Source organism: Miniopterus schreibersii, assembly GCF_964146895.1.
Source record: "Miniopterus schreibersii genome assembly, chromosome: 1".
NCBI lineage: Eukaryota > Metazoa > Chordata > Mammalia > Chiroptera > Miniopteridae > Miniopterus > Miniopterus schreibersii.
In genome coordinates this window covers 163,458,567-163,482,623 of record NC_138101.1, presented here as the reverse complement: position 1 = coordinate 163,482,623, position 24,057 = coordinate 163,458,567, and the positions used below count along the sequence as shown (strand labels likewise).

General features: G+C 43.8%; 1 protein-coding gene across 3 annotated transcripts in view; it reads right to left on the bottom strand.

The window, feature by feature from the left end:
* The window catches only part of MAP2K5 (mitogen-activated protein kinase kinase 5), a 238,893-nt gene that overhangs the window by 7,538 nt on the left and 207,298 nt on the right, over nt 1-24,057 (bottom strand). Inside the window, exon 22 of one of the 3 annotated variants that reach the window (XM_081134331.1) lies at nt 19,587-19,699. The exons of the other annotated variants lie outside the window; for them this stretch is intronic. Within the exon in view, the coding sequence (XP_080990457.1) occupies nt 19,652-19,699 (48 nt within the window). The 3' untranslated portion in view covers nt 19,587-19,651. Of the gene's footprint in view, nt 1-19,586; nt 19,700-24,057 lie in introns of those variants that run through there. 3 annotated transcript variants of the gene reach the window in all.

Here is a 24,057-nt window from a genome sequence, read left to right as displayed (position 1 = left end):
GGCTGCCCTCTGGCAGACTGACCCGATGGGGCCGCAGCTATTCACCTCTGATGGGGACGCAGCTGTAAATTCCCAGTAAGGCCACTCAGGCCACACAGGTGAGCACATCGTTCCATCCAGCTCTTTATAGAAGTGAAGCTGATACTTCCACTCTGTCATTTCCCAAGTCTTATCTCAGCTGGTTTTGAACACAGGGAGGCGGTGTGCTGGCCTCATCTCCACCAAATGCCACTGTTCTCTCTTCCTTCTGGAACCAAATGAGGTGCCTGTCTACAGGGGTGCTTCACAGACATGCTGGGCAGGGAGAGGGTGGTTTTTATTTCCCCACAGAATAGGTTCAGGGGCGTGGCAGTGAGGTTCGGCCGGGAGCCCTGTCTGTGGAAGGTGCTGTCTACCTAGCCTGGCTTACCTGGGCAAACCCACGGTGCAGCGCTTTCCGAGGCCAGGCATCTGTTCTGAGACTGCACTTTCTCAGCTTCTGATTTCTAAAGCTTTTCCATGGCTGGAGGGGGGGCCCTTCCAGCCCTTCATTTTCTTTTAAGACCTCAGAAATGGTTTGCAGCTGTGACATGCCGTTTCAATCAACCTTCCTCAGTTTATTCTTTACAACTGCTACAGAAATAGATGTTTCTCCCCAAATATTCAATTATTAGCAGCAAATTGCTTACCTCTAGCCATCCTAGACTATACACAGGCATCTAACGGGGTCAAGGAGCTCTCTACCTTTCATCTGAGCAGATCTATGTGTTTCTACACAGAGTAATTGGTCAGAAAATGGCCCATCGAGAGAACATGATGTTTCCTGAGGTCTCTGTGAGTCATTGTAGGCTCGTGCTGACAGGGCAGCAGCAGGACCAGAGCAGTGTGGTGTGGGAAGGGGCTCGGGATGATTCCAGTGGGCTGCGGTCAGGGCACAAATATGCGAGTGCCAGCAATCATGAGCTGATGTCAGGAAGAGCTATGTGAGTGGCAGGGTGGTGTCTCTGGCCCATTTAAGGGGAATTGTGGGGGCTGCCCTGGCAGGGAACTGAGATAGGACTGGGGGACAGTGGGGAGGCTGCCAGCTCCCCCAGGCAGTCTCAAGCCAGGCAGAGGAGTCAGGATCAGAGGATGCCAAAGGGAGAGTGGGGGCCTTGTGCCAATAGTGCAGAGGACTCCCTGAGAGGCCGGATCTGCAGCTGTCCAAGCAGTGAATATGCGGCCAGTTACAGGTCTAGGTGTTCAAGGTTTGTCTCTGGGGTGATGGCTGTGTGATGGTGAGGCTAAAGATGCAATGCTCAGGAGCGTGGATTCTCTCCCGCCCCCTTGAGATTGGATGACTGAGCTCTGAGACCTCGGCTGTGTGCAGGTGTGTGTGCTCACGTGTGTGTGTATATGTGGGAATGTGAGTGTACAGAGTGTGGGAAAGAGACAGTGAGACCCAGCACAATTTCTGGCACACAGTTGGAGCTCAGTAAGTTTGTTAAAGAAAACAGAATAGAGTGATTTTGACAGGGAGTGAATGAAGCGATGATGAGAGACTAAGACAGCCTAGAAGCTTTCCCTTTACAAAGCTCTTGCCATGACAGATAAAATGGAACATTTATTAAAAAGCATAGGTGAACTCATAAAAAAGAAGAGATATCTGCAAGTGCTAAAAATAAGGAGGGAACTGAAAACCAGAATTATAAGTGTGTGGGCACAAACCTGTGGTTCCAGGCAGGGGTGGGGAACCTTTTTTTCTGCCAAGGGCCATTTGGATATTTATAACATAATTTGCAGGCCATACAAAATTATCAGCTTAAAAATTAGCTATGGCCCTAGCCAGTTTTGCTCAGTGGTTAGAGAATCAACCCTGGGACTGAAGGGTCCCAGGTTCGATTCTGGCCAAGGGCACATACTTTGGTTGCAGGCTCAATCCCTGGCCTCGTCATGGCGTGTGTGGGAGGCAACCAATTGATGTGTCTCTCTCACATCGATGTTTCTCTCTCTCCCTCCCCCTTCCGCTCTCTTTGAAAAGCAATGGAAAAAAATATCCTTGGGTGAGGATGAAAAGAAATTAGCAACGAAAAAAGGTCCTAGATTTATTAAATTTCGCATCCTACTTGCAGTTGCCTTGGCAGGGCCAGACCAAATGATTTCTTGGGCTGCATACGGCCAGCGGGCCAGGCATTCCCCACCCCTGCTCTAAGAGGGGCTGTTGGTTCCCGGAATGTAGGACCTGAATGGTATGAAGAACCAAGAACAGGAGACAAGATCCACCTGGGGAGATGACCCTGAGGCCCTGAGCAAAGCTGGAACTACAGAGGGGTGAGCCTGAGAAAGTCTGCCCCTCAGCAAAGGGGACGATACAGTGGCTCTGAGGGGAGTCGCCCAGGAAATGCAAAAACGAGGCAGAGCCTTGTGCGCTTCTATGGCCTGAGAACCCCACCCAGGCTGATAAACTAATATAACATTGATCTTGATCTAGTGATACTCTGAAGTGTTTCTCAGAAACATATAAAAAACCATTCTGGGGCAATACTTCTGAAATTCAAGAATTTCCACAGTAGTAAGCCCCACTCAGTATGAGCGCACAGTAAAAATTCCAAAACTTGAGGAAACAATTCATGATGGTCAAGGGTCAGCAGACACAACACACAGGAAGGTAGGTTAGAGTTCTCAGAACTGAGGTAATAGAAAAATAATTGGAAAGAAAATGTAGAAATAATGTACATTTGAAAAGATTAAAGACATAAAAGGAGAAACTAAAACACTAAGAACAAGATAATATGAAAAAGAGAACAGAGGTTTGAAAACTAATCAAATGCAATATAGAAATAAAACATAGAGTCACTGGAAAAAAACAAAACTCTTTGTGGATGAGCCAGGCATCAGGTTAGATAGAGCTGAGGAGTTAGTAAGCTAGAAGACTAGTCTGAGAAAATTACCCAGAGCACAGCAGAGAGAGAGAAAAAAATGTTTTTTAAATGTTAATGAGAAAGGCCCAGTAGACTGGGAAGAGACCACACAGAGTGGGAAAGGGGCAGTATCCAAAGAGATAACAGATGGAAATTCTGAGAACCAATGAAAGGTGTGAATTCTCATATTAAAAAATCACAATGATCTCCAAGTAGAATAAACCTAGAAAGTTGTAGGGAAACTGCAGAATACCAACACCGGAGATGTTAAAAGCAAGCAGAGAGAAAGACATGTTGCCTACAAAGGGCAGGAATTAGCACTCAGCAGATTCTCACCAGCAGGAGTAGAAGCCAGAGGATAACAGAACACATTCAAGGCCTACGGAAAAACTGTCAACCTAAACTTCTAAACCCAATTAAACTAACAATCAGGAGTCAGGGCAAAGTGAAGGCAATCATAGAACAAAAACTGAGTTTTACCACTCACAGATAGGCAGTGATAGAAGTATTAATCTACTTCTGAAAAAAACACCCCCTAAAACAAAACTCGGGAGGAAGAAGTAGGGTACACCTGCAGCAAGGAACAAATACCTGGCAAACTTGCAGATAAATCTAAAAAACACTGATTATGTAAAATGATGACAATAGTGGTAACTAATTTTGAAGATCTAAAAACAAGGTGACAATATAATCCTGGATGATGATGGCATGTAAGAGGAAGGGGCGGAGCTGACACTCCTGCGGTCTTCATGTCTGGGGGAGAGGGGCTGTGCAGAGACAGCTAGTGCCTCTCAATGTGCATTCCCTCTTCCTCTCTAGTGACATGAATCCTGATTTTCACAAGGAACACTGTCAACTAGCAAAGCAACTGCCTTTCTTGCTTCCCTTGCAGCTATTTTTGACCAATGTCATGTGATCACACACACTGTGTGCCAATTCCTAGAAAAGGCGGAGCAAGCTTTGCCAGTTCCCTTTCTCATTTTTGCAGCTGGAGCTCAAATGAATGGCTCCTGGCTGGTAAGATAGAGGGAGCTGCCAAACTAGTCTGGGTGCTTTTCTTCCTGCCTTCTTTTACATTGACTGGGAAATACCCTGCTGTCTTATTTAAGCTGCTGTTTATTTCTGTCATATGCAGTTGAAGCTAATTCCATTTGATACAAGGGTAAGCAATTGGGCCTAAGGCTGAGTACTGTTTGGGAGATTGGTATTTTAGTGATTAACCTTAGGCATTGCTAAGTGAAATTAAAATTTAGGGATAATCAATAAGTCGCTAGAAATAGAATATAATTTCTAAACCAATGCAAAGAATAAAAGGGAAGAAAAAAAATTAATTCAATAGAGTGGAGGAATGATGAAAGCAGAGGGGCAGTAAAACACATAGCAGACAAATATTAACCAAAAGAAGATAGCATAGGTATATTAATATCAGACAAAAATAAAATTCAAAGCAAAATACATTAGAGGTAAAGAGAGTCATTACATAAAGAAAAAGCAAAACTTTAAAATAAAGATATAATATTTTGATATAGGTACCTAACATCACCACCTTCGAGCAAACACTGACATTTCAACACAACTCCCTCAGTAATTGATAGATAAAGCAGGTAGAAACTAGGAAGGCCATAAAATATCTGACTAACACAACAAGTGTGATCTACAGGATGTAAATAGGACACTGCATTCAACAATTAGAGAATACATTTTCCTTTCAAAAAAAGTCGACCATGTAGTAACGATACCGTTGTAATTTAACCTAGTAATAAATAACTGGAAAGGAGCAAAGGAAAGGCCAAATATTATAGGCATGCCATTTGTGGAGCTCTGCCAGGAAGCTGCAGTTTAGACACATGCCCAGTAAAATCTGGGTGAAACAGGGAAGGTAGTTGCCTGTCAATCACATCTGGGAACAAGTCATTGTCCAGAGTAGGCGTGGCCACTGCAAGCACGGGGAAATTTAAGATATTTAATCTCCTAAACAAAGGAGTTCACTCTCTTGGTGAGCTCTGTGCTCTTGGTTCTCTTGAGACTCTTGTTGCAGGGGGTGTGCTCTCCTGGCTCCCTGCATTTGCCCACATGGCCCACAGCCATCTCACTCCACACACAATGGACAAACGGACTGCAACCAGCTTACTGTTAAACTGGACCTGGCTGCAACATGGAACAGAAACTCTGGGTGCTGGCTTTGCTTCTAGCCCTACTGAATCCCCAGCTGCACATCTTCCAGGACTGGGTTAAGGGAAATGGGATTTTAGAAGCTGAGGGATGTAATTCCATGCAAATAAAAATCACTCCTCCTCCTGTGTGAGTCTCAGAAAATTCTTTTTCCTGAGATATCGTAAGAACCCCACTCCCACTAGCAATGGAGAAAGACCATCCATGAATTTCTCTGACAACAGTAAGGTAATTTCAATAAATAACAAATACGGACCATGTTCTCTGACCATGGTGAATGAAAAGTAGACAGCAACCACAAGATAACAAAAACCTCTGAGTATTTACAAATAAGAAAATACTTCTAAATAATTCATGGGTCCAAAAAGAAATCCTCATGAAATTGGAAATTACTTAGAACCGAATAACAATAAAAAGACTACATATAAATATTGTGAGATGCAGCTAAAGTAATACTTAGGGAAAAAAGATTGAAAATTTATGAGCTAAGTATCCAATTCAATAAATTATAAATAGAACAAAAAGTAGATCCACAGAAAACAAAGACAGCAAATAATAAAAAACACAAAGGAACTAAACAGAAAGATACCAAAGAGATGATCAATTCAGTAAAATGCTGGTTCTTTAAAAAGATGAGTAAAGTAGATTAACCTCTGACAAAATAGAAAATGCAGAGTGATAACTCCATAGCAGAGAGAGAGGGGAGGTGTGGTGGGGCAGTGGGAAGTGTGATAACGGTGGTGACTGGGAGGTGCCGACGGGCATTGACGAAGCATCACCCCTGGCTGGTGAGTAACAGATTTTGAGCCCTGGCATCACACTTTTAACTTTTCAAAGCACTTCATACCCACTGTCTCATCTTACCTCAAGAAGCATCCAATTAAGTAAAGGCCGCTACCTCTTAAAATATACCTTAGTAACAGCTTTTCTATTTTCTTAATAAGGAGAAAAAACTACTCATTCACACAGAGACTGCGGCTAAAGTGGAAATTTTTGTTACTATTAAATCAACAACAAAAAAACCAAGAGATAAAAAATTGCTAAGGACACTCTTAGACATAAAATTTTGGGGCAATTAGCTTTAACTGAAGTGCTATCTTTCTTCACTGTTTTGAGCTATGATGCCCCAGTTCTATAAGCCTCATTTAATTCAATGGAATGGGTTACTGTTGGGGTGATTGTGGGGGTGCCAAAGGGGCTGGCTAGGGCAGCCCTTCTGGAAAATTTGAAATAAGAGCACATCAAGGCCAAAGCTATCACACCTGGTCTATAAAATACAGGACTGAAAATTCCCAGTTACTCTAGAGTTTCTGCTGTCAGCAACCAACATTTCCTATTTGAAACAGCCCCTCCACCCACTTTTAAAGGAAGTCCACAAAAAGGAAGCAAACCATTGGAAAATTCTGATCATTTTGTGTCCAGCAGCAAATAAAAATCATCAATAGAATCTACTTTTAGCCTTGAGCAATACTTTCTAAAACAAAACACAAAGAACCTGTGGTACTTAACTATTCTGTTATTGATTTACTGTGGTTTGCAAGGTAATGTTGAAGAAAATTAAATGTACGGAAGCCTGAAATGCGTTTTCTGAGGCGGTGAACGGTGTGGCCTATGTTTTGTGAGGTGGTGTCGCTGTGCTGGTCACGCGCACAATGAATGACAAGGGCACACACTTCATCTGGTTACAAATAAGCCGGCTGCCTTATGAAACCAAAGTCTGTTTTCACTATTAAGGACAGTTACTCAGTTACAACTTGCTTCTTCTGGTAGCTTTGCCCCAGTTTATACGGAGATTTTAATTCGATAAAATTCAACATGGATGTACTGAGGGGCTTCTACGTTCCTGGTTCTATGACTGGTTTCTGAGCCTAAAAACTTCCCTTGGCACCTTCGTGACCTCTTTGGCCCTCTCAGAAAACAACAAAATTTTAACAGTTTGAAGTTTACCCTAATTATTGATTCAAAAGCAAAGCAGTCATATTGTTTCAAACTTGGCCATTTATATGCAACATTATTTTCAAGCAGCATATTTCCTATTTAGTGAAAAGCCTACTTTCAAAACTAGAGGCACTTTCCCTATCAACAGGTCACCATAATTTGATACTCTGAGCTAAGACTAAAAATCTGAAAGTTAAACTAAAACTGGAACACTGTACTTTTAGCTTGTCCCTCAGGCCTTAATTCAAGCCAATCTTCTGGTATTTTAGACTTAATGCTAACAAGCTTTGTATCTGGTTTCCCAATATAAAGTATAAAAGAAACAGTCAAATGGAAGAGAAGGAAGGGAGGGCTGTTGGAGAGATAGGGACAGGATTAAGAAGTGACACCTATTAGCAACACTACACAACAAAAACAGGAAACTAGCTTGGGGTAAACCAGAGTGGGGACAAAACCCTACATGTTAATCAGGAGACACTGGCACAGCAGAACACAGCAAACAGGCAATGTTCACAATGATGAGCTAAATACATTTTTTGAAAGAGTGAAATCCTGATGCACGTAGTCTGTTTAAGAGGACAGGGAAGTGGATCATACACTTAAGACCTTTTACCTATAATCTTTTTTTGAAAGTTCTGATTTTAAAAAGAACGAACTTCAGTTATCTGAATCATTTCCTTCTACGGAGCCGCTCCCTCACTGATGGCGCTGAACAAAAGACGTGCTGCCCCGTGAGTTTAATGTCGGCACTAAACACGGGGCGGTCTCACTCACCCAGAGTGTGATGTCACCGGGCAGGCAAGCCTTCGGACGGGACCTTCTGAACTCAGGAAAGACATATGGGGCCACTTAGGACTCAAGTTTGTCTTGGCTTCCTTTGCAGAGAGTTTGATTATTTCTAAGATTTATGGTCAAGCGAAAGGAAAAAAGAAATACCTCACAGAGCAGATTTATAACCTCATCTTGTTGTTGCTTTTTTCCTAACAACATTAGGGATGACATCCTATGACAGAATCTTGGCATGACTGCAGGGCAACTTGGAAACTCAGTGGGAAGTTTTATATTTTGGGGTTTGGAGCATTTTGTACTTGCAAAGGTCAGGTAGGAAAGGACCAGGGAAATGAGCCGGGGAGACGGTCAGAGAGTGAGTGTCAGCTGGTTTAATTTTCTGTGTCAACTCTGAAAATTAGATAAACAATGACAAACCGGGCTTTTTAAATGAACTTGTCACTTCTGGTTTTCTTGATACAGAGTAACATTTTTCAAGTCATGGTGGTCCTAACGACAGATTTAACCCCTGAGAGGTTTACCTAAGTGTTCCCAAGTCCTCACATCTGAAAACAAAAGATTTAGTACAACACTATACCCCTTAAAAGAAAAATGAATTATCCTTGAAACTTAAATACTTTGTCCTAACAATTAAGGCAACTTTGCCTGGAGCTGAAAGGTCCCTTTTGCAGGACCGTCTCCACAACTTCCGATTTTTTCTTTCCATCATCTTCTTGGCTCCCCAGACCAACTCAATCCTTCGACATGGTTGTCTCATCTTTCAGTCATTGTTCTGGCCAATGCTGCCCACCTCTAGCAGGTACTGGGCCTCCTTGCACCAACTTGGGTGAGCAGACTGCTCCTGCCCCGCTCCGCTGCTCTGTGGTTATGAAGATGTGGGATACAGCTGCCCTGACTGTAATACAATTGTGCTATTGTAAGTCTACATTTCGTCCAAGACATGCTCCCTGGTGGTGAGGGGGACAGATAACCAATCTTTTTAATAGCTGTCCTTATTGGTTTTGCTCTAAGGGTATTTATTCAAAGATAACCGAACTTGAAAATGTTGATTTGGAGAGAGAAATACATATATTTAGATACTAGCACTTGAGTAGGCTTTTTGATTCCACAAAGTGCTTTCAAGGTCATTATTTAATTCAAGTGTCATAACCACCCCAAGAAGTAGCTGGATAGCATTTCCGTTATTACCTCCAATTTGTGGACTCAAAAACTAGGCTCACAGAATTTAAGTGATTTGGCTAAGGTAGAGCTGGGATTTAAACTGGGCAACAGCTCCAAAGCCTGTGTCTTTTGTTATAATATGGTAAAAATAGCAACACAATAGCCAACAGTGTGAGCACCTGTGCTGTGCCTGGTACTAACTAGGTGTTTTCATTTACATTATTTCATATACTCTCCTGCCCTGCCAGAAATAGATAGTACCCTACTTTATCAACAAGGACACTGAGCTCCAAGGCTGTTAGGATGGAGCTGCAGGTTGGAGTCTCAGGGCTGGCCTGAGCCCAGGTTCTTGGACCTTACACTGTCACTCCTTCCAGCTGGGAGAAGCAACCCCCTCCTGACAAGTGCAGGTGCCATGGTCCGCCCTGGGTAAGTGTGGAGCCCTCCGATGCCAGCCTTTGCCTCACCCCTAAATTCTGAGGTCCTTTTCCGTTTCCGTGTAGAAGAGTCTCCTTTCCCATAGTTTCCCAACCTTCAAAACAGCTCTGCTGCCAGTAAGCTGTTGAGAAGAAAACCACCGGCTGACTACTGAGAGCACCGGGCATGCGCATTTGAGGAGGATGCTCGCCCCGCCAGCGCATCTCTCGGCTCGGGTGACCAGAGTTCCTGTGGGAGGGCTCCTGGGAGCCTGTGGGTCATTCTCCAAGGTGCAGCTCCCTCAGTTCTGTGAATCTGCCTTCTGTAGGATGAGAGCAGCGCCAGCCTCCCCGAAAGGCCGCGTGAGAAGTTCCCAGCACAGAGGCCATCGTGGAAACCGTTCTGGAGTTGTGACTATCGAGGGCCTCAACTTGGCAGTACTCACACCCATGTCCTAAGAACATTTTTACAGTACTTAACACACGTTCAGTGCCAAGTGTGGAAGATGCTGGGCCAGCTCCCCTGACAGCTGCACACCGTGTGGCCAGGTGGGCAGCAGAGGACTAGGGGCCTTTGGCCCATGTATCAATGACGGACCCTCACCACTCACTGAGCAGTCCCTCCGTGAGCCTCAGGCCCAAAGGCCCAACTCGCTCCTCCATTTAAAACAAGAACCAGCAGCCTTCCCTGGGTTCAGAATTCCGTGTAACTAAAACACAAAATAGAAAAAGGCATCCCAACTGTTGCACCCGTGCACAGACTACAGACAAGACGGCAGTGCCCTCAAACAGCATTTCAAATACAGTTTATTAGTGTGCGATATGAAAAGGGTATTTTTATTGCATGATATAATGCAATGGGACCTTGGGCGCTCTGTGGAAAGACCTCACACTCAGAAGTGTAATAAACCCGTAGTCCCAAAAACATTATACTGTACATTAACCTATCATTAATGGCACATTAGGGCTAGGGGCATTGCACGCTTGCTGGTCAGGGCTCCATCAGGACAGTGTTGAGAAAACCACACAGTCTTCCCAGGCTTAAAACAAATAGAGAAAATAAATATTCCTGATGTCTACAGGCAGCTTTAAAGGAAGTTCAACCCCAGCTCTCTGCCTTGTAATTTCCAAGCCTGCGTTTTTAAGAGAGGAAGACACACAACTAAACAAAAGAGGAAAACCGCCCTCTTGCAGTTTACCGCCAGCTACTGGCTATGCAACCTCAACACTGGCTCAGCAAGGTCATGAGCAGACGGGCACCTTTGGTGGCATAAAAGCTGCCCACAGGACACTCGGCCTGGACCACAGGCTAGCAAGGTAGAAGGGGCCTTGGAGATCGTGCGTCCACCTCCCTTGCTTTCTAGATGGGGAAATCAAGGGCTGAAAAGATAAAGGAAGAGAGACAACCTATCCAACAGAAAAATGGGCAAAGTGTGTGAAAAAATTACAAATGGCCAATAAACATATTAAAAAGTGTTCAACTTCATACTTATTAAGATAATGCAAATTAAAACAATTTGATACCACTTGCCACCGATCAGACTGGCAAAGATTAAAGTCTGATAATTCAGCATCAGAGAGGTGAGGGGAATGGTATTTTCATATCCAGGACACAAAGACAGACACTGATGGAAACGGTCATTGTCTTAACAGCAAAGATCTGGAAATGGCCAAAATGTTCTATGACAGAGTCCTGGTTAAATAAATGTGGCATATCCATGCTATGGAATACCATGCAGCCATTAAAAAGTATGAGGTAGGCTTTTATATGATACGGAAAATTCTCAGAGATATGTAAGTGAAAAAGTAAGGCGAAGAAAGACATATTAAAAATTCTAGGTGAGTCCAGAAACTACTATTAACAGTGTTTCTCTGGAGTGTGGAGCTGGGGGCCATGGCCGGGTGTTGGAAGATTAACTTCTTATCCTATCTCCTTCTGTGCTACTTGAATGTTTAAACATAATTTAAAGCCTAGTTTTAGAAAATGATGAGGCAGGAGCAAACATTTTGGGGGAACCTCTGATTTTCCAGCTACTATGCTAAGTGCTTCATTTGCACAAAAACAGCAACAGAAGTTGGACACTATGACTCCTTTTCCCATGAAGTAGAAACTGAAGTTTCAGGGGGCAAAATAATTTGTTCAAGGTGACCCTCTTACCCACTTTCCTTCAATAATAAAACAGAATATTTGTAAAATAGACAAATTCTTTCCACACTGAGGCAGCCCACGGCCACCTTCCTGGGGACCGCTTGCCTATAGCCAGGCAGTGATCGAGGATGTCGGGAGAAGGCAGGACAAAAGGCTGCTGACCGTGGCCAGGGTTGAATCAAATTTCTGGAAATATCTCCATACCTCAAAAGGGGAGGGGGCCTAGGGACCCGAGGGCTACACACTGTTCAAGTAAATAACACTTGGCAACCAGGGCTCAAACACATGAAGGGAAGTATTCCCCTAATTAAAAATAAATCAGCTTCAAAGGAGTCCCAGTTGCAGCTCCACGGAGAGGCGCTGCCACAGACCAGCAGCGCCACAGGTGGGAGCGGGGCCGGCGCGGGGCAGCCCCGGGTGGCTGCACCCCAGGACCGGCTGCACCGAGCCTCTCCCGGCTGCAGTCAGCGCTCCTTCCTCAGCCCTTCATTCCTCCCGACCCAGCGAAGACTCTCGTGGTTTCTGGATAACAGACTTTGCAGCGACATTTTAAAATGCTAGGTTTTATTTGTCCTAGGGCCTGCCAGCACACACAGTAATTAAAATGTTGATTAGTAAACAGTTTAAATATATGACAGACAATGCAGTTAAAGCCTACAGTTAGGTCAATGTGTGATTTAGATTTGCCATTTAAAAAATCTCATTTAAATTTCGCATACATTAATCACTACCACACTTCAAGGTTCTGATATCCACCTGACTATAATATTAAAATAAAACTTGCTGCCCCAGGGAAATCCTACTTATTCTTAATTGTTTCGAGGCTTTGATGGGCTTTTAATCTAAGATTAATTTATGCAATTTTAAATAACTCTTCTTATGATTAATAAGCTTGAAAATTAAAAGGAGTCTAAAGCAATTATAATGAGCATTTGGTCATAACCTCATTAGAAGAAGGAGTGAGGGATACAGCTCTGGAATTCTTACAAGACTACAATTTAAGGTTACTTTTAGAGAAGTCAAACATAGTTCCTGAAATTGCAAAGGCAGGTTAGCAAAGGTCAGTGTTAAAATGACGGCTAGCTAGATTAGCATACTAATGATTTTCCCTGATAGTGACAGAAAGGACACTGAAAAGAAGATGCAGAAAGAGACACAAATGACATGTTGCCAAGACACTACAGGCTCGGAACTCAGTTTCCTATTCTTCTGGCTGGAAACCTTCATGGAATTTCAGAAAGAGCCAGAGGGTTACAACATCCCAACTCATAACTCAGTTCTAGCCAAAGGGCCTGGTCCACACGGAGCAGGCAGAGATCAGTCCTGCGCGTCCCTCTGCCTGTTGTCATACACTCTCGTCTAGCCACTGCCCTGCTTCGGGACCAACAGCAGCGTCCTGCAGTCGCACTCCTCTCCAGTGTGCAAAGCCCTGCCGATCCCAGACCGGCCTCACCCAGCGAATTTTACCCCATTCATTCCTGGGGTCTTCTTTCCTCACTATTGGGCACTTATTTACGCCGGACACTGTGCTACATAACATACTTTTAAATTTCTTTATTTAAAATATAGTATAATATATATATTTATTGATTTTAGAGAGAGAGGAAGAGGGAGGAAGGGGGGGGAGAGAGAGAGAGAGATTGATCTCCCGCTCACACCCCAACCGGGGACCAAACCCGAAACCTGGGCATGTGCCCTGACTGGGAATCGAACCAGCGACCTTTCAGTGCACGGGACAATGCTCCAACCAACTGAGCCTCACAGGCCAGGCAGTATAACATACTTTTATCTCACTTAAATTATGTGCTTTGTGAGACCCCATTTTTATAGGAACCTGAGCCTGAGAGAGGGTCAGTTACATATTTGAAGATGAGTAGCTACTAAAGAAGGGGTGGAGGGGTGGGAAGAGCTGGCTCTGCTGAGCCACCATTTTCTAATTTCCTGCACCACTCTCTAACAATCCTGCAGGTCCAGCTGGAGCCAAGCTGCCTCCCTTATAGCTGACCCCTGGGCCACCCTCCCCTGAGCTCTCACACCCCTGCAAGTCAGCAGCACACAGCCCATCCTGCCTTCTATAACTGTCTCTTATGGGCTGTGTCTAGTCTGCTCCTCCACGACCTGGATGGTTCTTATGTTCCCTTTGAACCCATCACAGCGCCTCACAGATGCAGACAACAAATACCTGTCGATTAACTGTCACAATAATTCCCTCCAACAAGATTTTCATTACATGTTACTAATAGCAGAGGACAGACACAAAAAGTAAAGGCTTTCTAACGACTGGGGAGGAATCACCCACAGAGGTCCATCCACCCCTAAGAAATTATCAATTCCTTGGACACTAGCTGCAAACATCCAACATACATGTACTTTGTTCTAAGTGACATTAAGCTCCATTAAACACATCTGTTTTTCCAAGAAGCTACTAGTTAGAAATGCCCAGGAACATTAGATGAGAAAATTAGGACCCAAAAAGGCTGAATGACTTAGTGCTCCACATGTCTTAACACTTTACCGGTTACAAACACACTTCCATAAACTTTATTAAAAAACACGTTCAAGGTTGGTATCACTACCCCCATTTTACAGATAAAGAAGCTGAGGCTCAGATAAGCTAAGTAAACGTTTATTATCCAGTTACTTAGAGGCAGAGGCTGTACTTGAAACCATGTCTTCTGATACCCAGATCAATGCTCTCTCCAGTTTACCATGTTGCTTCTTGTCTCATTTTCATGAAAGACTCATTTTCAGGTCCTAGAGCCCATCTTCAGCCTCTCCAGACTTCACAGAGTATGTCTGGCCAGTTGTCTGACACAAACCTCTCTCCCTTTCCTTTGCCCATCTTAAATCAGATTATTTTTTTCTATTGAGTTGTATGGGTTCTCTCTATAGGGCATCCCCCCAAAAGTATACACACTCTTTGAATAATTATAAAGGCAATGTTTATGAAAATGCACTTCATTTTCAAAATTGAGCTATCAGCTGTTAAAATATGCATGCATATTTTTGGGACACCCTGTATTTTGAATAGCCATCCTTCATCAGATATATGGTTTGCAATTTTTTTTTCTTCTATTCTGTAAGCTATCTTTCATTTCGTTCCTTTTGATCATCTCCTCAAAAGAGATAATGGAACAGCTACTTGGGGCCTTGTATCATGCTAGCTGCAGGGAATTCAGTGGTTATATAACAGTTTCACTTCTTCACCACAGCATAAGACTTGAAAGGCAAGGTTAGTGTCCGATCAGCTTCTGTATTCCCATCTGGGAACTGTGTGCTGCTGGTTTCCAATGAGATAAGTGCCACAGTATATACCAGCACATAACCCCCTTCATTGAGAAAGTGTTGCTACAAAGCAAGAAAGTCAGCCAAATTAAACAGAATGCTTTGAGACAAGCTTGATTTATATTCTGGCACAAACTCCTTATCTTGTGTTCAAGAAACAGTTCAGGTACTACTACTACTTGTCTATGGTCCATATTTGAGCAGAACTAAATCATGGCACCTAGCAATATATTCTGCACACAGCATGTGCTCAGTAAAGTCTGCTGAGTTAAAAACAATTTCTCCCAAGCTCAGGGAACAATCTGTCTTGGAAGCTGCTCATTTCCATAACCATGATGGTAGAACTGGAAACGAGAAAAGGCCTGCGGCTGGATAAGTGGCAGAACATACTCCACTCTCAGTTTTTGCTGCAAGTTGACAAAACCAAAAACATTCTCACAGCTTTCCCTCAGATAACCAACGAACAGGCCAGTGCAAGGTGATTACTTTCTCTCTTCCTGTGTGGTTGGCTTGCACTGAGGACCACAAGGAGTGAGCTGAGCAATCATCCCAGGGGGCATCTTGGCTTCACAAGCACAGACCCTATATGTTTCTTGGTGGGGCATTTGTATTTAGTTTTATTTCTGATTGCAAGAAACAGTTTGACTTAACTGAAATTCTCACACCCACAATAACAATCCCCTGCCCACTATGCATCAACAGATACAGCTCTGATGTAATGCAGAAGGGTCCTATGTTCTTCCAGGCTGCATGACTCCAGGCAAATCAGTTAACCTCTCTGAGCCCCAGTTTAACACGTTAGTAAAATGAGAATAAGAAAAATCCTTATAGTGATTGTATGAAAGTCAAATGAGATAACTATTTGAAAGAACTCTATAAACTCGTGTTTAAAAATATTATTTATTTAGATTAATTTCTCTCTCTACAACAAATCTATTTTTTTAAAGGTTAAACAACAGAAGCCTTTCTGAATTTATCTGCGGCTCCATGCTGCATGCAATTGTTACGCCAATTTCTTTCAAGTAAGTTCAGGGAAAATAAGCCATAGTACGGATTTCGGCTAGCATGGCTATTGGCAGGTCTGGTCCTTATGTTCTAGGCTGTGTTTCACACTGTGTGCTGAAAGCAATACACTCACATAAATACCCAAATGTTATTCCGCGAGGCCTGGCCTTTTCATTTGTTACCCTCTTCACAAAGTCTCTCCAGAAAACTCTGGCTGAAAGATATCCTGCCTTCCCCAGAACCTTTTCATCTGTTAAATTCACATCATTTCAATTCAGTAACTATTTAGTGAGCATTGCACTTGGGGCTAGGGATTGGGCTATATGCCAAAGCTACAAAGATAATAAGACATGATCTCGTCCTCCAGGAAGTCGTGGTCTTATTTATGTACTGATACCAATTATGCAAACAAGTAGCTGCCACAAAGTGTGAAAAGTGCACTAATAGAGATACTTGCCAGGAGGAAGGACGACATACAACAGGAAATCATCAACCCTACTACAGCAGGCCTGGGAAAGCTTCAGAGAGGCTGTGTTGGGTCCTGGAGGCTGAGTAGGAGTTCACCACGCGGACATGAGGAAAGGGCGTTCTTGGTTGAGGAAAAAGCACACGCAAAGGTATGACCATGCAAGAATGTCACCAGCGTCTGGGGCTGTTAGGATGGTCGAGCACAGGGTGCGTGGAAAGGAGTGCCATGAGGTGAAGGGGCAGGTGAAGGTGGGCAGGAGTAGTGAGGGAGGGTCTCTGGCGAGTCTCACAGTCTATCCTGTGCTTGGCTGTTTGTATCTTCATCTTCCTCGCTAGACTGTCAGCTGGCTGAGGTCAGGCCTCAGGGCTGACACACTGCTTCCTCTGCACCAGAGAGGACGCTCTGCACAGAGTTAACAGAGAGCGATGGTGCGTGTACACTGGGACGCACAGGGCGACGCTCACAGTGTGTTCTCACCGATCTCACGCAGCTGAGAAGGCTGAGACACAGATCTGCGGCAGACGTGCAGCGGGTTATAATTCAGCCAGCCCCTAAAGGCTATCCCTGCACCTTCCTCTGGTGCTTAACCCACTTTCCAGATGAAGCAGCACTGGTGCCTGCATGGGAGGCTGGAAAGGGGGCCGTCTCCGAAGGCAGGGAGGAGAGTGTGCCCAGCCAAAGCTCACTGCCCTCCCTGACTTGGGGGGGGGGGCACACTGTTTTGGAGAAAGGACTTTCCAGCCTCAGGCCCTGCAGACACCAGCATTCCAGGGTGGCCAATTGGCCTCCCCGAGTTAGAGCGAGAGTATTCCAGAGGCAAGGCTGTGGCTTAAAAAAAAAAAAATCATGTTTAATTTAAAAATTAGAAACTGGAGCAGGCTGTGAGCACAGGGGTTGATTGAAACAAAATTTAAATTCCTGTCAAGCCCATTTAAACACGGGGGCCCTTCATAGACAATTAGCTGCTCCCTGTGAATGCTGAATAAACTCAGGCCTGGTCACTGCGAGAAGAGAGGCGCCTACTGTGAGGCACTGGAAAAAAAATTAACTAAAATCAGGCTGTATGAAATATTTAGCCTTCAGTATATCACAGGGGTTTGAAAGTGTAAACAAGACAAAAATCGATTCCTTGGTGCCCTCAAATCAATCCCCCAAAATGGTTAGGGCATCTGTTTCTGCTAAATTTTGTTTACATCGGCAGATTTGCCTTAATTGCAGTTGTTTATCTCTCATTGTCCCTGGGGCCCTAATCTCCCGATTACTAATACTTAACACTCATTTCACATCTAAAGCTACTTCGAATCCTCAACAGGTTTTGGGGGCTCTTAAAATTATTGAAACGGCAGAGGCGGGGGACATAGCCTCTTTGTGAAAGGAACATTTTCTTATCTACTACCAGCTGGGCCCAATCGTCACCAGGGATGGTGACAACAAAGGTGCTAAAAGGCTCTTCCACAATGACTGCTGCTCCACTGGGGATTCAGAGGATAAAAAAGAGCTTTGATGGAAAAATCTGAACAAGAGGCTAAAGCAGTCCAGCCAAATAAAGTTACTGTCATAATCAAATGCTGTCAATCACCATGAAAATCCAATTAAAAATGTTTCAGCACAGCCCTCTTAAGTGGAAAAATGTACCCTATTTATACAAATTTTTGTAAACTCCACACCAATCCCACAATTAGAAAGTCCTGCTATTAATTGAATCCCCCTCCCCCCAAGTTTAAAAAGAGATGCAGGCCATTCAGAAGCCTTTTGAGGGAACGGAGACACACACAGGCTATTGGTATACAATTAAGAGTTAATCGGGCTACATTTGAAAATTCCATTTTTATTTGTGTCAAGGGAACCTTTGCATGAATAGACGAATAGTACCTATCCCTCCTACTTCAGAATCAGTGACCATTTATATTAAGAGAACAGAGAAGCGGTAAACCAGGATACTGGAAAGAAACTAGTCCATGCTCCGGCAAATGTCTCTCGGTAGACCAAGGCCTAATGTTTAATTCTAATCTTGAAAATTAAATAGAGGACAGAAGGCCCAAATGTCTCCACTGCCTTTCTGTAGTCTCCAAATGGCCAAGAGAACATCAAATTTTCTGCGGGCAGATTTGGCCCCCAATTAACTGTGTATCTACAAAAGGCCTCACTGAGACAACAAGACTTGCAGTCCCCAAAGGTCTCTCTCAAAACTGCTACAAATTAAAAAGCAAACAACCCATTAAACAAATCTAGCTGGTTACAACTGTAAATAGGAAGCTTTAAGATTTTCCCAGCCCTTGAAATTCCTGGTTAGACTCATTAATTATTGATAAGAATTGCATCTATTTATTGAAGTGTACTCACGGAAAACAAGTCGGCTGCCTTCAATAGCAATTCCCAAATCACAGAGACCAGGCTTCAAGATCCTTTTCTATTTCTTTGACAAATGGCTAAATGTCTCTGGCCTTTTTCAACCTAATCCATTATTCCTAAGGGCTGGGGGATGGGTGAAGGTGGGAGGGGTAGGGTGGCATGCATCTGATATGCTGCTAGATAAAGACGGTGGGGTCCCCTGCCATCAACCTAAGCAGGCAGAGATGGTGCTGGCCAGGTGATCTCCTCTAGGTCTTGGCTCTCTAGTGACTTCCTGATTTGGAATTAACTGTTGGAGGTGGTCAGAACTCAAGCCAAAGACCACGGATGCTGCTGAGCAACACCTGCTTAACACCTTCTTGTTCTTCCCAGACTTCCAGGGTGGAACAACTGACTCCTGGTGTCATCAGGCCCATACTCTCTCTGCTGGTTGATAAATGCTTTGAATATTATCCTACAAACATTGCAAGATCCTAGAAATTCCTTAATTTTGGCACCAAATTATTTTACCCATGTGACCTCTCCTAATAGGAGGTAAAACAAAAACCTCTGACCATGTACTCTAGTGTGGTCATCCTAACACACTGGCACCCCAGTGCCTAGGTGGCCTGCTTCCTCTTCTGCCAGTCTCCTCAACGTTACTCTGTGAGTTCCTGGAGAACAGGCACATGTCCTGTTTGACGTTACCTGTTCATTTGGATCAGAGAGAATGGCACATGCAAAGTATAATCAACAGTGATTTCTCTTCTTTTAATTAGATCAGAGACCTCAGCTGAATGACAGTAGCATAGAACCAAGTTAGGCACTGAGTTCTAAGATTATGATCCACCTTCAAGGAACTCATCATCTAGTTGAAGAAAAAGGCATTAAAAATCAGTGAGGTTTTAGCGCTGGCGACTGTGGCTCAGTTGGTTGGATTGTTGTCCCATGCACCAGAAAGGTACAAGGTCGATTCCTGGTCAGGGTGCATACCCAGGTTGTGAGTTCAGTCCCTGGTAGTGGGGTGTACAGGAGGTCACCGGCCAATGTTTCTCTCTCACATTGATGTCTGTCTGTCTGTCTCTCTCCCCTTCTCCTTCTTTCTCTAAAATCAATAAAAACATCCTCAGGTGAGGATTAAAGAAAAAAAAAATCAGTGAGGTTTTACCTCTGGTGGGTCCTTATAATCACCCGGAGAGCTTTAAAAAATAAAAAAGTAGCCCTGGCTGGTTTGGTGCAGTGGTCGGCCCTCAGAGGGGAGACAGTAACTCTGTTGCAGGTTCAATCCCAGGCCCAGTTGGGGTGCGTACAGGAGGCAACCAATCGATGTTTCTCTCTCTCTTTCTCTCTCCCCCCTCCCTCCCTTCCACTCTAAAATCAATGGAAAAAACATCCTCGGGTTAGAAAAAATAAAAAAAGTACCTGTTCCCTGGTCCAAACGCCAGAGATTCCATGACGTGGGTTGGGATCCAGACTATTTTTTCATTTTTTTAAGCCACTCAGATGACTGTGATGACTTGCTGGGGTTAGAAACCACTGAACTACATAAGCCCACTTGTAAATATAAGATGAATATGTAATTCATGTAACTGAGTGCTGTTCCAAGCTAGAGACAATAAGTTCTGGAGGGCTTCAGAGAAGAGTGAGCACTGTGAAGGGGGAGAGCAGAGAAAAGCTGCAGAGGATGGAGACCCTCAAGAGTGGAAGGAGGGCGCTCTGGGCAAGGCCAGCACTCAGATAACAGAAATTGCCCAGCGCTGAGTAACGTCAGATGAGGAACTCATGTGCCACACACTCCAAAGTTCCAGCTTAGCCTCCTGTGGATGGGGCACAACACCGGACAGCGACCGGATTAATCACTTTACTGCATCCCAGGTAACCAAACTACCTCTGTGGTCCAGGTTGCACAGCCTCACTGTGCCCTGAAAGCAATGCTGGGAAGATGACAGCCCAGTAAAGCAAGAGAGCATTGCAGGCAGGAGTTCAAAACACCGCAACCTTAAACAGGCAAATCATCACTATATTAAGAGATGTGACTTGACTGATGGAGGAAAAAAGTTATCCTTAACTGGGAAATTAAAACTGTCAGATCACCATGATCAAGGAATGACAGATTTTATCTATCTGCATCTTTCTTGCTATGTGCATGTATATAAGTACTCACACATTTATCTGCCAAAGTCTTGTGAAAAGATTAAGTAGTCACGTTTACGGAAAAACAAAGCTTGTTTTCTGGGGTTATAATTTCTCTGTTCTTGCTGAAGTGCTAACATGTCATCAAAAATTCAAATTAAAGCTGTCTGATTTAGTGCGATCTCAAGCATCCAGACAGTGGTTCTGCTGTTGTAATTATGTGCAATTAAAGAGCTAAAATCAACTTCTTACTAGTGGATTCCTACTTATAAGCAGGCATAAACAGATGATTTTAATGGCCTTCAGAACTTGAAAATAATAAAAAAATCATTACATGGTTGTCAACTGGACCCTGTGTGGAGCCCCAGGCTTCTGGGATGCCTTTTGTGCTTGAAGGAAATATTTAGTTGAAGTTACGATTCCAGCCGGGGTTTCTCCCTGCAGTTTCTGGGTGCCTTACTAGTGAGCTGATCTGTGCCTCTGAATGAATAACTGAAAGCAGGAAATACCTTTAAGGGTGAGCAATGAGACACATGTATGAGTCTGGCCTTAATGGTCTATTTTAAAATATGCTCTATCTGACGCAGGCAATAGCTAAATATAATCAACTACAACCAAGTTCAAAACTGCTTATTAAACCGCCATTATTAGTACCTTAAAAAGCTCAGCCTGCAAGCACAGTAATCCTTGAGCACCATGCAAGGGAGCTGGAGAAATGGGTCTGCCCTCACATTTGTGCTTAGGACACATGCAGGCCCTGGATCATAATAAACCAAAACTCATCTTTGCTCCATTTAGTAGAAGGTGGTGATACTGTTGAATTTTATCTGAGCCCCTGTGCTCCCAGAAAGCAGTGACAGGTGAGAAATCACCTCACTCTTTTGTTAACCACAAAGGACCACCCTGAGCTCACAGAGATGACACCCTTTTCTCTCCTTCCTCCTGACTTCCATAGAAGGGGCCGATAACTTGTTTACCTGCCTCCATAACCTTGGCTCCCTCCCTTTTCTGAGACATTCCTCATTAATAAACATTCTCCTTATCACAAAAAACTGAATAAAATAATTTTCTTAATTGTCCCGTGCATTTTGTCTTTCACAATGGTCAGAAGGTTTAGGTCTAATAATGGTGAACAAAGCCATCTGGTTGTAAACCCAAAAGTCACGCTGGCATCTGACTGGAGAGACAAAATCTAATGTGGTGATTTCCCCAATTTTTAAAAGAGACCATGAAGATGCTTAATTTATCACATACTTGGATTAACTGAGAGACCAACCAACCAAACTATTTGAAAATGTAATTACAATCAGGTTTGGATAAGCAGAAAAGCTACCAGTGACAATTTAATTTAGAGGAGTTAAACAAGTTAACATCTCTTTGCAAGTAATTAAATGTTTAAACAGATTTTTCTGGAGCAGTTTGGTGTTTATTAGCCCCAAACAATACCACCTCTTATCCATAAAGCCTTCTCTGAGAAATGAGATGCCTTCACGTTTGCAGCTGCTGGGATTTAGAAGGGAAAAATCTAAAAGTACTATTTTGATTATAACTGACACCCCTTCCCCAAGACCCACACCTGCATCATGTACTTGCAGTCACACTATTTACTTGCTTTCTAAGCGAAACGTCACATTTCAATTGCAAACTGCACTCTGTGTTTCTTCTTAGGGGCCTGATTCGAAAACCAAACTTGAGGAAATGCTAAACGAGGACACCATGCTCCAGAATGTACAAGGAAATGCACAAAAAAAGGCGTTATTGGAACCCAAGGAGAAAACCGTGTTTTTAAACAATTACTAAAGCAGTATAGTAATAGCATAAAGACAATTTCTGCGCCAGCTTGTTTCTCTGAAATTCTCTCTGCCACTGAACAGCTAGAACAGATAATAACTATTAGTAAATCAAACTCCTCTGCAATATCCAGCTGTGCCTCACGCATTTACATACAGATAGAATGGGTATATGTTTTTAATATGTATGTGATACGTACTCTTACCACAGCTGAAGTGCATGCTACAAAGGCAGAGGAGAATGGGAATCGGATCAGCATGAGATAATAAAGTGGCCTAGATAAAGTATTAGCCAGCGATTGATCTCAAACCGGGTGCTGCTTCTTCTGACCTGATTACTTACTATGCATAGATTCCATTAAATAGAGCTTAGACATGGAAAGCTTCTGCAAGTACTTTAAATGCATAGAAGGATCTATAGTACTCTGAACCCAAACTGTAACTGCAGGGGTGGCCCACACCCTCCCTGCTCAAGTCAAGACCCACAGTCAGGATGAGCTGGGAGGTGAAAGGGCCGCCTGACAGCTGGTGGGAAGCCCTGCTTTACCCACAGAGAAGGCCTTTCCCTTCCCTCCCCCACACCAAGCAAGTACCCTCTCAGTGGATGCCTCTCCGGAAGCAGTTTGTCTGGTCCTAGCCGCACAGCTCTAACTAACAGAATGGGAAGGTGGTGAGGGAGCTTAACAATCATTCAGGGTCGAGGTCCCCTTTGAAAAACTGATGACAGCCAAGAATCCCTCTTTTCAGGAAAAAAAATGCAAATCCCCACATGCATGCCTGATTTGGGATGTAATTTCAGGGGTTCTAACAGACTTCCTGAATTCAGACCCTAGGTTAGGGGTGCGGATCTAGTCCATCCCCTTCGTTTTGCAGATGAAGACACTGAGGTAGGGGCTGGGGGTGGGGGTGGGAAGTGTGGAGGCTTTCCCTGCTAAGTCACAGCCTGACCCTAAAGGAAGATTAATTCTACATAAGGGGCTCTCTGTGGTTTACACAAGCAAATTGCCTATACAATAATGTCTCTCGTCATATCCCTCTTATTTCAAAATATTTAAACATGCACTTTGAATGGCAAAACCAGACTTGAACCTGGTCTCAATGCTCCCATCTAGCCTGTCTCTGTCCCTGAGTTTAAGGGTCTGATTTTTAATTTTGTTTCCCTCAGTATGACTGACACTCTGGGAAAATTTCTCTGCCATCTTTGCACTATCACCCTGCCCTCTCTTGTTGCAGTCTCACCAAGCCTTCCTGACTGCGGAAGTTGTTTTAGTTTTTTCCTTCCCATGAGGTGTGACATCCCTGCTTGGTTGTCTGAAGCCTGCTGAACAGTCGGCCACCTCCACAGAGGTGCTTCAGCCTGGAAACTCTGCTCTAAGTCTCTGGACCGGGTCATAGAGCTGGGGAAGCACAGACAGGTCTTTCCTGCGATATACTTTAGGGTGATTTAAAAGCGGGTCCCTTCATACTGGCATCGGTACTGCAGGAGCCAAAAGAGGGTGTGTGGGTTCCTGTCTGGTTGTGCCAGCATGCCCATGCCGAA